Genomic DNA, 13,686 nt, shown 5'->3' on the forward strand with positions numbered 1-13,686 from the left:
TTCTCTCCTATCCTTAAACCAACAGCACAGCTGCAGCCCCAACCTGTTTGTCCAGAATGTCTTCGTGGATACCCATGATCTTCGCTTCCCCTGGGTGGCCTTCTTTGCCAGCAAGTAAGAGGGAGTCAGGAGAGGGGGTGCTTGGGGAGGGGCAAGGACCATTACAGTTCTAAGGGCCCCCCTCCTTCATCTGTGATCTGGCTCCACCTGCACACCGTGCAACCCCAGGTGCATGGTTGTCTGCTGTTTTCACCACACCCCATCCTGTTCTTCCTCTCCAGGAGAATCCGGGCTGGGACAGAACTTACTTGGGACTACAACTACGAGGTGGGCAGTGTGGAAGGCAAGGAGCTGCTCTGCTGCTGTGGGGCCATTGAGTGCAGGGGGCGTCTTCTTTAGAGGACAGCGTTCTCCAGAATCTTCAGAAACCCCCGAGCTGCCCTTTCCTCAGGAACTGGGTCTCCCTGGCTGTTGAACTCTGACCCCAAGTCTGTAGTCTAGTGATTCCCTGAGCTCCCACTAGATAGAAACGGGGTTCTGGATCAGGAGATCCCTTCCATCGTGGTGCTAGCAGGCAGGGGCCTCCACCTCCTAAGGCACTAGGGGGTGCAGAGAGATTACCACTCTACCTGGGCCTGACATCCCCTTCAGTCCTCCTGTTACTCACCCCCCCCATCCCCAATTCTACATTTCTTCAAGTGTTCATGCTTCCAGCAGCCTTATTCCTGGAATGGGAGCTGTGTATCTACCACCCCCAGTTTGTTTCTTGAAAGTCTTTAAACAAGATGGTAAAACTAAGATTGTGATTTGATTTCTCTCCCTCTTTCCCTACCCAGCCCCCCACAAAGGGCAGCTGTTGTTAATCTTAAATCTTCTCTACCTTTGCATTTTGTCAGGTAACATTAAAAAATGAAAATGTTCTGTAACTATGAGGAAGCCATAAAGACCATGTTAGGTTATTTAGTTTATCCCCCCTTCTCAATTCCTAATAGTCTCAGACACTTGTTGCCATGTTTTACTTGATCTTTAATATATTTTAATTAAAAAAAAAAAAAAAAAAAACCATTAACAGTACATTTTGGTCTGAAATGGTCCCTCTGCTGAAATGCCAGGTACTAGCTGTAATTCTGGCTTTAAAACCAAAACTCTTGAGTGTTTAATAAATAAAAATTAAAACTAGTTGCCATTCTACCCCAAACCAGCTAGCCTAGCTGAAAAGAGGAAGGTGCCAGAGGAAGGCAGCTAGATCTTGAACCTGTGGCTACAGGGGTAGCTGGCAAAGTAACATGATGAAAGACCGTTTGCACAGTCCCCACTTTTGGCAGAGGTAGGGTAAGGGTCATGTGTACCCTCCTACACTCAATCCATTTGTGTCTTAGAAGGGAAGAGGTTAAAGGCAGCTCAACTTTGGTTTCTGGCCCAAGTAGGGAGCTTAGAAAGGTGGTCCAACTTTGGCAGAATGAGGCCCACAGACAGGACAATAAGGCACAACCCTGGCTCTGGAGGTCAGAGAGTCAAAGGCAAATAGCTAGGGCCAAATTCTAAAGTATGAGGAATGTGAGTTGTAAACCCCACCTCCAGAGCTGAGGAAAATCAGACCATCCCCCTCTAACAGGATATAACCAACCTCCCCTCTACATGAGGATAAGTTAGAATTTGGTTTAAAGGCAACTGGGTGACAAAGAAGCACAGAGAACTTTCCTCTCTCTCCTTTCTCCCCAGAGCTTAAAGTGACCCTGTGGGGAGGGTGGGGCAGTTCCTTGGCTTTATGAATCAGTCTGGGGGCCAGCAGGGACCATGGTTCAGTCATTCTTGCGATGGTTGTTACTGAGGATGGGATGGCCATTGGCTAGGGGCCGGCTCTTTGCTCCTCCCCCAGCTGTAGCCTCCTCCCCCTCTGAGCTTTCTGTTTCATCGCGGTCACTGCGTTCATCTTCTACGAGCTATGGAAAGGGATAAGAAAGGTTATGTGATGTCTTCAAACCTCTAAGAACTCCCTCTCTCTGCAGGCCTGTTCCTGCTATACTCAGGGCCTCACTGTAGTTTTTCAGAGGATTGCTGGTAGCGTGAGAGGGAGCTTGGACAATTTCTAGAACTGAGGGTCATAGGGCCTACAAAGAAACCCTGGTGGTGTAGTGCTTAAGTGCTACGGCTGCTAACCAAAGGGTCGGCAGTTTGAATCCGCCAGGCGCTCCCTAGAAACTTCATGGGGCGGTTCTACTCTGTCCTATAGGGTCGCTGTGAGTCAGAATCGACTCAAAGGCACTGGGTTTGGTTTTTGTTTTGGTTTAGGGCCTACAAAATGGGACAGAGCCTTCACCTTTCCAGTTATGAACTTGTAGGCCATGCGCAAAATGAGGTAGGCCCAGAAGATATGCAGCAGCTGTAGCACTCCCATCATGGAATTGAAGAAGTAATAGCCAAAGAAGGCAGGATAGAGATCCAGTGGGTACACCACAGTGCAGTGCAGGATCCTGGGAGAGCAGGGCGGAGACAGAATTATAAACATGGGTAAGATGGGTTAAGATGAAGGGTAGGTAAATGAGGGAGGGGGAAGGCAAGACTCCTGATTTCTTGAGAACAGGAGTGTGGTCTGCTCACCAGAAGGGCAGGATGACCAGTCGAGTGATGATGAAGACAATGGCGAAGACGATGAAGATATTGTTGCAGGTGTTTTTCCATCCCGCATAGTTAAACATCTTGGCTGACTGCATAAATAGCCCGTTTGTCATCGTGGGCTACTACTGCTCCCTCATACTTTCCTACCATTCAGTTACCAGTACTGGCTCTGTGCCCCCACTTTCCTGGTCCCAGGAACACCCTCCCCCCTCCCCCAAAAAGGGGACAGGGGAACCTGCATCAGAGTCTCTGAGTTTGAGAAGATGTCTTGGAAACCTGACCTCAAGCAGGTAGTCAGAAGAGTCGTGCAGAGCCATGATGAGAGTACCCGCCCGGATGTAATTGGCAAACCAGGAGAAGCTGAGGAGGATGATGGTGGCCACATGGTGGATGATCTGTTCCTTGAAATCCTACAGAGAAGGTGCAGGCTCCAGGGACTTCCTGTTTCCCTGCCCCCACTATTCCTCCTCCCCTCATCTTCAATTCCCCATATCCCAATGACTCCATCCAGAGCACCTAGAAACTTTAGGGGAGGCTGTTGATCCCAGGGCCTCATTTTGGCTCCTAGGGCTAATGGCACAAATCTTTGACCCACCTTTCGCTTGACATCAGAGGCAATGCTGAAGAGCAGGGACCAGTAGAAGGAGAGTTCAATCATGTAGTACCAATACTGGGAAGGAATGGTGCTCTGGAAGAGAGGAAGAGGTAAGGCCCCAGAGCAACTAGATCCAAAGGTCTCACCTCACCAAACCCAGCCCTTGTAGCTCTTGCTATTATGCTTAGCTCCATGACTTCAGTCCCATCTGCCAGTGTTCCAGAGACCGTCTCTTCACAGGGTGTATGTCCTATCCTAAATTGACTACCACAATCTGATCCCCATATAAGGAACATGACAGCTCTCTTACCTGTATGGGATACCCCTCCCAAACTTTCCTCAAGTCATAGAACCAGGGTTTCTGCAGAGAAATGGTGAGCGGTTAAAAGAGGAGGGGCCCAAATTCTATGGACTCACCCCTGCCTTGCCAGAGAACCAACTCCCCACCTCCCAGCAACCCCTGCTTACATCCACAATGACAGCCATGCCAGCAATGAAAGCAATCAGGTAAAATGTGAATCTCCAGCTGAAAGAGGATGCAGAAATAGCTAGATGGGGTGGGAAATGGCACAGCCCTCCAACAGCCCCCAAGTACCCCGAGATCTCCTTCCTGAGGAGCATGGTTAACTAAATTCACCTCCCTCCCAGCCTCATAATCTCCATACAGCCACAGCCCACCCCTCTCAGCAAGGTACATTAGACCTTCCTCTTCCACCCAGTTTCTCTTGGCCCAACCTCCACTACCTGGCTTCTCGGAACTTCTTGAGGAGACTGGGCCGGTCCTGGTTGCGGCGGCGACGGAACCAGCGCTCTACCTGACGGCCAGAGAGCCCACTCTTCCTTGACAACAGCTCCACCTCTGCCTGGGTGTGGTGAAGAAGCCAGTCAGTTGCTTTCAGCATCAGAACTCAGCAGCTCCCCTCCCCCGCTCCCGGTAATAACCTAGTAAAAACCTAAGCCGGCCCCACTGCCTTCCAACCTTATCCATTCCTTTCCCTTCCTCCCAAAACTCAGTAACCCCCAGCGTGAGGTCTGCAGCTCATACCTGCTTGGGCTGCTTGCCGCTGGTCAAGTAGAAATGCTCCAAGGTGGGGTTGGGAGGTGCCCGTAACCGAGTTTTCTCTTTTACATTCAGAAGGGCAGCCAGCGGTGTAGCCACGTAACTGAGGAGGGGATATGGGTGAGGAGGTGTCTAGTTTGAAACACCTCAGTTTCTCGGTAGACCTAGGCTGGGAGGGGAAAAGGACTGCAAGCTCAAGCAACTTCATGCTGGGCCTCAGTTTCCCCAGTTTTCTAGCAACCCGCCAACCACAGTCTCCTTGGGCTACTACCCACAGCTGACAAAGCTGCCTGTGTTCACTACTGGCCAGGCAGGGTGGAGGGTGGGGGTTGAGAACAAATAACCATTGAAGGGCCTGGGGGTGCTGAAAACAATGGTGCCTTCAGTGGGGGGCACACAGTAGGCAGGGACCTGGGTAGCCAGAACACCAGGGAATCGGACCAATTAAACAGTAGGAGACAAACTTGGAGGCCAAGAAACTGGCTAGCGGCCACGGAAGGCATGGAGTAGGTTTGTATGCTCACAGCTCAAAGAAATATCGAATGATGAGGAAGAGCAAGGCCAGGGGCAGTGTGATATAGAGATCTGAGGCCTTGGCGTAGACGCGTCCATCTCGATCTTCTAGATCAGCCCAGGTTAAGTTCACAGGCAGCCACAGCCGCTCCCACCAGAAGTAGTCATACAAGGTCTGGAGCATCCTGAGTGAGGGGAGGGGGAAAGTAGAGGACATCAAGAGAAGGCAGCTGTGGGGGAAGAGATAGATGAATGAAAGTTGTCCTGGTATAGCAAAGAGAGTGGCCGTCAGACTCAGAAACCTGGGTTCTGGTCCTGCCTGTGTGACCTTGGGCAAGTGCATATCTTCATCTGTAATAGGGTGGCTTTCCAGTTCTAGGACAGTACAAGGAATGCCAGCAGCACACCAGGGCAGGATCTTTCAGGCTCCCTACACCTCACTCCAGGAGGGAGGTGGTATTCAGGCTGGCCTTGAGACTAAAAGCTGATGGAGAAGGAAGGTGTTCCCTCCCAGCCAAGAGGAAAGAGTGGGCGGATTGTTCTCCTCTGTGAACTGGAGACCACTGGGTGCCGTTGGCAGAGGGCTGAACCCTCGGATCACAGCTGGGCTGCTCCGCCAGCAGCTCCGCCCCTACCCACCAGAGACACACTTGCGAAATCCCTCTCAGCCCGGCACGTCACGGGTCAGTATTCCAACCCAAGGACTTTACCCTCATGTCCTCCTCAGCTTCCCCCTCTTGGTCACTGCTCTCTCGGGATGAAATCAGGTCAGCACAGACAACAAAGGATCTTCAGCTCCACCTTCTCTCTGCCTCCCCCCGATAACACACACACACACATATTACTGGCCCAGGTACACCACCCTCAGGGCACTGCCCCTTCCCCTTAAAATTTAGCCAGAACAAATATTTAATTAGTTAAAGGACGGCTTTTCAAGTGAACAAAATTAAATATAATTATCCACATAAAATTTACCCCCCCACACACACACACCTACCCACACACGTACACACTCTTTTCGTACAAAAAAGCTGTAGAAAATTGAATAGAGAAGGGACAAGGCAGAATGCCTAGATGTGTTAGCACACTCCCTCACTTCCCTTACATTTTTCTGCCTAGCCTCACGGAAGATGGGAAAATACACCTGACCCAGTCACCGGACTGCTCTGTCTCTTGAAGCCTAATTTTTCCTCCAGTGGGCTCTGAAGTCAAGATTACACGCAAGCCTAGACATTCATCCCTATCCCCACACTGCTCAGTGGAAACTGGCAAGGGAAATTTCTCTTGCCAGCAGCATTTGAAAAGTTAAGGATTCAGAGGGCTGGCAGGGGTCATGGAGGAGATGGATGGAGTCCCTTTCCCTGACTCCTGTCCCCCACCCGCCCCGACCACCACCACCATCTTATGTGCATGTCTTATCCCTGCAAAGGTGAGAGCTGGGGAGGAAAATAGAGAAGGTGTCAGAGAGTGGTCAAGGGCAAGGGCCTGGACAGTGCAACTACTGGACAAGACAGCACCTTTCCCCCTGGCTCTAAGCAGGGAGAGTGGAAGGTGTGTGTGAGTGAGTGGCTGATGTGTCAGGAGTTTGGAAATGCAGATTAATGGGGACTTTCTCACACCTGGGCTTAAGGCTTTCAGTAACCACAGCCATCCCTTTCTGCCCTGGACTTCCATTAGCAGAGGAGCACTATCCCCATCTCCCCTAGAGGGGCTGGGAAAGCAAAAAGTACCAGATTCAGCAGGGTCAGGATGCCTGACTCAAGATGGGGGAAGGAAAGACAACTGGGGCTCCCAGCTGGCCCTGCTTACACATCCCCACAAAGCCAAGGAGCCTGCTCCTGTGGCAGCCCTGCTGGCTTCTTGGCACCAGCACACCAAGCCAAGCAAGGGACCCCCTAAACAAGAAGCTGGAGCAAGAAAAGGTGATGCACACACAACATAAGGAGACCTTGCTTTCCCAGGTCCCTTTGGCCCTTAGCATAGTTGCTTAATTTTCAAAGAGAAAATCGTGCCTACAGACACTTTTCCTTCCAGTCACAAAATTTACCTTCCACACATGAAATGACAGAGTGTGTGTGTATCTGTTTCTCTCAATCTCTCTCTCTCTCACACATACACAGACACACATACCTGCCTCAGAGACAGAGACACCACTTTCTGAGGCACAGGCTGGAGGGGGGCCAGCAGCACAGGGATTTCATGGGCATTGGGTTACTGGGAACTTGAGCAGGGCTCCACACAACCTCCACCCTTTGCCCTAAATCTGACTGAACCCCCCAGACCCTCATAGGTGGATGAAAAGAGGCAGAGGGTCTCTATGGGGGCTTGTGGACCCAGAGGGCTAGGAGAGCAGAAGTTTGAGCCTGTGGGCTCAATGTGATACACAGTTCCACTGGCTCTCAGAGCTTCAAGGAATCACTGAGGAAGATACAAAGTGGACAGCAAGGGAGGGGAGGGTGACAAAGAAGAGGGTCCTGTAGGCTCCTGGCTTCCACTAAGGTCAGAGGACTACAAACAAGGGGTGGATGAGGTCCTGAATAATCTTCCTTGTTGAAAACTTTCTTTTCAGGCAGCAACAGCGGCAGGTTATGAACCAGAAGGCTGTGATCCATGGGTGAAGCCTAGAAGAGGTGTGTGTCATTGCTTCGAGCTGCAGTGTAGGCCCAAAAATTTAGGCCGGAATGTGGGAAAGTTGGGGGCAGGAGGCAGTAAGAAGAATAGTGGTCCTCAGGCCCAATCTGGCCTGCAGTTTGGGCTGCTTCACCAGAGGCCTCAACACACCCAAACACAGCAGACACCCCTCCGCCACCACCAGAAAACTAAAGCCCCCATGGGCAGGGAGACATCAGGAGGTAGAAGCAGCAGCTAGGGGTCTGTGCTGAAGGGCACAGTAAACGATCAGTCAGTCTGACCAGTGGACAGGAGAAAGAGGAATCCCTTCTTCCCAGGAGAAAAGCTGGCCAGAGGCCTCAGTTAAGGGATGAGGTGTGGGGCACCAGGAAAGACAAGGAACTCCCTCTCTCTTAGAACAGAGTCTATACAGGTCACTGCATGGCAAGGGCCAGGCCCTGAGGGACAGGGCTGCTGACAAGTCCTTATCCTTCTAGGCCCCATTATACAAGTGCAGTCAGTCAGCCACTCTCATTCAGGCCCAGGCCCCAAACTCTGGTATGGGACATCCCCCACCCCAAACCCTAACATAGATGTGTGGGGGTGACTGCCTGCTGAAGGCCTTCCCTGATTTCTCTGAGAAGAGGGGCTCACTCCAAACCTCAGGATCTTCAGAACTCCCTGTCCCTGACCCCTTGCCTGACAATTTCAGGCTCCTGAGATCAGGTTTTGATGCTAGGAGCCTGGCTTGGGGAGACAGAGAAACCCCATAAACCCAGGTCAAAGATTAGTGTCACATACCTGCAATTAACCCACTTGCCAGAGAGCCTCCGGGCCAGTAATTAGCATCTCGGCCCATAAAACCAGTTTCACCAGCAGATCCCCTCCCCCGCCACCCCAACTCCACGCCGGCCACACACATCCCATAACGGTATAGGAGCCTTAGCCCCGGGGGGCCGGGGCAGGCACCCAAAGCCACTCCTTCCTGTTTCCCGTTAAGCACATGGACGCTCTGTCCTCCCTCCCGGGTGGGCACACTGGGCCGGTAAGAAGGAAAAGAAGCAAGCCCCCACTGTCTCCTCCCACTCCAGCCACGGGACCCGTCCACGGCAGAGGCAGCGCCGCGGGCCCACTGCCAGGCCAGGGCACTCGCGCAAACGGTCCCCAAGCTTTTCCACTCCCCAACAAAGAGGCGCCTGTGGTTCGTGCCCTCCGCGAGCCGCCCTGCGCCCCCACCTCCCAGCCCCTACCTGTTGCCCACGAAGGCTGCTCGGGGCTCCGGGCGGCGCGCCGGAGAGCGCCGAGGCATCAGGCCAGCCTGCCCCTCGGGCGGCGCTGGGGGCCCGGCCGCTCCCGCGAAGCGCTCTGGCCCGCCCTCCCCTAGGCCCCGCCGCCATGAGCGGGCCGGGCAGAGGCCCCCGAGCCTGCGGCAGCCGCCCCCCGCTCGACTTCCCCCGGGTCTGCGCCCGGGTCCCTTTCTCCTCCTCGGCCCCCGCTCCCCTTTTCAGCCGGGGCCCTCTCCGCGGAGCCGCGTTGGAGCGGCCCCCAGTTCGCCAACTTTTCCGCGGCCCCTTCCCGCGCCACTCCCGCGCGCAAAGCCCCGGGCCCCGGGGCGGGGGTGTCCACTCACTCGGCGGCGGCGTCGCGGAGGTGGCGGGGCCGAGAGCCGCTGCTCCGTCTCTCCTCCGGTCCGGGCTGCGGGCCCCCCTCGGGCCTGGCTCGGCTCACTCCTCTCCTCCCCCTTCCGCCCGCCTGCCTGCCCGCTCCCTCCCTCCTTCCTCCTCCTCCTCCCGCCGCCGGCCGAGCCCAGCCGAGCTGAGTCCGAGCCCAGCCCGGTGAAGAAAGGCCGCGAGCGACACAGGAGCCGGGAGACTGGGCGTGGGCCTGCGGCCGCGAGGGAAGAAGGGAAGGAGGGCGGCGAGCCCGAGTCTCTGCGCGGGCGGCCGCACCCCAATCCTTTTTTCCCGGCCCCGCGCCCCTGCGGCCGCGCCCCCTCTAATCACGACCTGGGGGAGAAGCCCCCTGGTTAGGAAGGCAATATGGGGGCCCCGCTAGCCAGTCTGGTCTCTCTGTTAGAGGTGAGATGTAGCCCGCGGGACCCCGGGGCAGACCCAGGTGCCCGGGGATCCAGGGCGCGCAGTGGCCGTAACCTTGCCCCACCCAGCCTGCGGTCCGCGACCTCGGCCCCTCGGCTGCGGTCCCCAGTTCCCTCTACCCAGCGGATTGCTACACTTCCCACCTTCAGCCCCACTGGGCAGCGGAGGGAGGAGGGCAGCTCGGGCTCCGAACGGGCGCCGCACCGGGGAGTCCTGCCCCGATGAGCTGATGCGCGCCGAATCCGAGCGCCTCTCCAGGGCCCGCAGCTGCAGTGGGCCCTTCAGACTCAACTGTCCTTTCCTGCGCTGAGCCAGCGACCCCGAGGGAGCCCCTGCCCCCCAAAATAGGACCTATGTTTCCACACAAGTACTGTGGAACCTACCTTCAATGGCGGAGAAGAGTGCATCCTTACTGGTACACGATAGCAATATCTGAGTCAACCCCCACCTTTTGTAAATGTATTTGACTTTTCAATCTCACCACGTTTATCGGTGTTCGTTTTCATATTAAAAAGTGTTCTTCCCTCAATAATCTGGTAAAATTGATGTTTCAAGAAGAGTAAGCATGTTTACGCTAGAAAACTGGCCTTGACTCCTGGCATGAACGAAGTGTGACTTAAATGTGTTTGAGGGTTTGTTTGGAGCTTACTCGTGGAGGTAGAGGTACAGGTTTGTGTTTTCCACCTTGATGAAATATTCACGTTTTTACGGTGTCATAGTTAGAACCTATAATCGTGGCTTTTTTCGTGATTTATCTAGCCAAGTTGAGATCCATTGACAGTTGTCTTAGGAAGGAGTGTGACCTCTCACTAACCCAGTTTGAGAGCTTGGCCCTCACCTAAAGGCCCTGTCTGGAGGGGTAGAGAGGCAGAAACCGGTTTCCAACCTATTTGTTCATTTGCTTTTTTGCAGTGGGACCGGCAGCCTAGGCCTGCCACTGGAAAACTGAAAGGTGTGGGCCCACTCCCTGGACTGGCAGCCCCCAAGAGCCTCTCCAGCCTTGTCTAGCCCCAGACCTGCCCAGCTTTCCACACCCCAGCAACCCCTCCAGTCCTGCCTGCCTTTTCCTTTTCTCCTCCCTTATTAGCTCATCTTCTATCTTGCTTTCCCTTTGTAACTCCCCCTCAGGCAGCCTTCCATTTCCCAAGTTCCCTCCACCTTTCTTCAGTGCCCTCCCTAGAGTCCCCATCCATGGCACACCCACACACTCTTTTCCAGTGTCTCCTTTTTGGGACACAGCTAACCTTTGGGTCCTTCTCTAACTCCTCCTCCTCACCTCTGTCCTACTTGGCTCCCCTCCTTTAGCTTCTGAATCCTTTTCTCAGGCAGCTCTCCTAAGTGTACTCTGTCCCCGGTCAAGCCTTTTAAATGCTTCCTCAGGAGAACTGAAGACTGGTTAACTTCTTCTTTTTTTTTTTTTAAGATAGCAGTAGGGAGGGAAAGCTTTGGGGCAGAAGTTAGACAGCTAGGGCCTGAGAAATAAAGATAAGAGGGTGTACCCCTCCCCAGGAGACAAGGAAGTGAATGGAGAAGGGGAAACTAGGCCTCAGCCAGCATTAAGATGATGCTACCACTTCTGTCAACATACTTTGGACTCAAACACCCCACTGCTGGACCAAGGGATTACGATCTCCGCCCTTCTGACCCATCCCCTCCTCCCCCAGGCTGTCATGGCCACACCCACAGTGCGCCAAACACTGCCTGCCTTGTGGTGACTCACTTCCTCTGCATTGGCTGCTGAGGTGCCCCAGGCAGAAGATAGGACACCACCAGGCACTCAGCCAGCGTTTAGGGGAGGGCAGACACGGAGCCCAGTTGTGGAAGGTGGGTCTTCCCAGGTCCGTGCAATACACAGGCCTCCTTGCGTAAAGGAGTAGAGCTTGGCTAGTACCTGAGCAGAACGGATTCAGGTACCAGGAGTTCTGGGAAGAAGAAGTTTACTGACAAGAGGAACTTCTATGTATTCTGAAATCATGCAATGCAAATTATAGGCAGAAAAGGAATATGAGGTTTGAGACTGAAAAAGTGTTCCTGACACAACAGCTAAAAACAGCTAGGGCACTATATATTACTGCTTACCCCACTGTACGCCACCAAGAGGGACCCCAAATCAGCCATGCCCTCATCTGAATGATGAAGAAAACACTGAGGAGGAATTAGGAGACCTGGATTCTGGTCTTGGGAAGTCACTCAGCCTCCTCAAGTCAGTAACAAGGGCACAGTAGTAAACAGGTCATCTCTAAGATCTCCAGCTCCCAGATTTTATCATTTAGAGCCTGGGAGTGGAAGGTGATTAGTGAATCTGAAACGACCTCAGTCTGGCCCTGGAGCTGAACAAAACAGAATAATGATAAAAGGAGTGAGACTCCACTGACTCTCAGTGGAGGACTATAAATGCATCACACACACTTCTCATAGTCATAGGCCACCAGGACTGTGGTTGTCATATGACTGGGGTTCTCTCTGCCTTCTCTGACTTTAGAGTTTACTCTGGCAGGTCTGCCAAAAGTCTTTTGGAAAGATTTGGCCTGGGGAAGCAAGGGCCCTCTCTCTTCCTTCATTCCCTCCGCCCCAAACCTGCTTGGCACATGTGACAAGGAGTGACTGATGGGCACAGAAAGCTGAGGGCATGGGGACCCTGGCTGTGGAGCTGCTGTCCCACGGTAACCCAGCCTAGGAAGTCTCATGTGTCCAAAGTTCTATCTCGAGTGGGCTCCCTGAATAGATGTTTACCTGAGGCTCTCCCCCGACTCTATCTGCCCACCAAGTCCACCCGTGAACCTTTCGTATGTCCTCCAGAGGCTGCCTCTCCCAACAAGTGGGCGAAGAGGTTGGCCCCTTGATATCTGAGGGTGAGGCCAGAGCCTCACCAGAGACCTCAAATGGCCACTAGGGACTGGGGGCGCTCAGTGTCTGGTGCCCTCTTGTGGCCAGATTGGGGGTTGGCAAAATAAGAAGCTTCGGAAGAGAGCCGTTTGGATTTAGAAACAAGAAGCAATAATAATAACAATTATCATTATCAAATATTACTATAACAATACTTATTATTATGGATTAGCTAACATTTCGACCACGCATACCTATTGCTATGTATCCAGCACTCAGTGCTTTACACTTATTTATTTAATTCTCACAACAACCCACAACATAAACAGTATTGTTGTCTCCTTTTTGGCAATAAGGAAACTTGAGCACAGAAAGGTTAAGTTAGTTTCCCAAGGTCACACAGCAGGCCAGAATTTTAAGGCAGCACAATCTTTGTTTTTAACCACCATACTGAATTGAGTCCCATTTTTTCCAGTTGCTGCGTAAGATACAGGACCCCCAGTTAAATTAGAATTTCAGATAAACAACAAATAATTTGTTAGCATAAGTGTGTCCCATGGAGTATTTGTGTCGTATCTTACACCAACAAATTATTTGTTATTTATTGGAAATTCTAATTTAACTTGGGGTTTTATGTTTACTAAATCTGGCAACCCTAATTTACAAGGTACTTTTCTTGGCCAAGCACCATCATACACATTAACTCATTGAATCCTCTCAGGAAACCTATCTGCAGATGCCTCAGGATGCCCCTAAGCCCACCTGAGTCTTCTGGCAATATTCCCATTTTTTTCAGATGAAGAAACAGACACAGAGAGACTTTCCGAGGTCACAGGATGTAACGAGTGGCAGAGCTGGGGATTGAACTCAAGGCCTCCACTTCTAAAATCAGCGCACGTTTTCCACTTTAACGACAGAACAGTGAGGAGCAATGATTGACCCTATGTTCCTCTTCCTTCAGAGGCTTCTCCTCAGGTCTGGTTTGCTCTGTGGAAACATTGCAGATGCTTCCTCCCAGAACATAAGAAAACTGGTGACGGCCTTCCTGGGCTAGGGGCGTGGCAGAGGAATGAAGACCGCTCAGCCCTTACCTGAGCTCTCCAGGGAGGCAGGAAAAAGATTGCTCTCAGACCCAAAGGAGCCAGCTGTGAGGTTTGAGCAATTCCTCAGAAATCCCTGAGGCTCTCCGGGACTGTTCACCTGCTGCTCTGTGCATTGATAGCCTAAAGCCCAGGTGCTAGGGTTGCATCACCTGCCGCTTAAACAGCCCTGGCGGCCAAAAGACAACAGAAGGAATCTAAGAAACAAGCCCAGGGTGTTTCCCCCATCTTCCTGTCACCTTTGGGGAGCGTAGTGCTCCCTCCTCA

General features: G+C 52.7%; 2 protein-coding genes across 6 annotated transcripts in view; one reads left to right on the forward strand and one right to left on the reverse strand.

The window, feature by feature from the left end:
* SETDB1 (SET domain bifurcated histone lysine methyltransferase 1) overlaps positions 1–1,186 on the forward strand; it is a 46,376-nt gene extending 45,190 nt beyond the window's left edge. For all 4 annotated transcript variants that reach the window (XM_023547350.2, XM_010589464.3, XM_010589465.3 and 1 more), the window contains exons 21-22: positions 26–114; positions 282–1,186. In XM_023547350.2, the coding sequence (XP_023403118.1) occupies positions 26–114; positions 282–399 (207 nt within the window). In that variant the 3' untranslated portion in view covers positions 400–1,186. The remainder of the gene's footprint in view (positions 1–25; positions 115–281) is intronic.
* CERS2 (ceramide synthase 2) lies at positions 1,026–11,056 on the reverse strand. Of its 2 annotated transcripts, none has more exons than XM_023547353.2 (11): positions 10,770–11,056; positions 4,799–4,972; positions 4,260–4,377; positions 3,959–4,077; positions 3,683–3,740; positions 3,525–3,575; positions 3,215–3,307; positions 2,901–3,029; positions 2,602–2,708; positions 2,321–2,474; positions 1,026–1,943 (listed from the first exon to the last, which is right to left on the reverse strand). In XM_023547353.2, exons 2-11 carry the CDS (start codon positions 4,969–4,971, stop codon positions 1,803–1,805), a joined length of 1,143 nt encoding a protein of 380 aa, XP_023403121.1. In that variant the 5' UTR covers position 4,972; positions 10,770–11,056; the 3' UTR covers positions 1,026–1,802. The 2 variants fall into 2 exon arrangements, with proteins under 2 accessions (XP_023403121.1, XP_003409531.1); XM_003409483.4 differs by lacking the exon at positions 10,770–11,056 and adding an exon at positions 9,028–9,147.
* Positions 11,057–13,686: the final 2,630 nt, after the last annotated feature.

This window comes from Loxodonta africana, chromosome 3 (assembly GCF_030014295.1).
Source record: "Loxodonta africana isolate mLoxAfr1 chromosome 3, mLoxAfr1.hap2, whole genome shotgun sequence".
Classification (NCBI taxonomy): Eukaryota; Metazoa; Chordata; class Mammalia; order Proboscidea; family Elephantidae; genus Loxodonta; species Loxodonta africana.

Excerpts from the sequence above, each read along its gene's own strand:
- CERS2 (XM_023547353.2), bottom strand. The coding sequence starts at position 4,971 with ATGCTCCAGACCTTGTATGACTACTTCTGGTGGGAGCGGCTGTGGCTG. Across the intron at positions 3,308-3,524 it reads GGGAGGGGTATCCCATACAG|AGCACCATTCCTTCCCAGTA; the intron begins GTAAGAGAGCTG and ends CCTCTCTTCCAG. Across the intron at positions 3,030-3,214 it reads CCTCTGATGTCAAGCGAAAG|GATTTCAAGGAACAGATCAT; the intron begins GTGGGTCAAAGA and ends CCTTCTCTGTAG.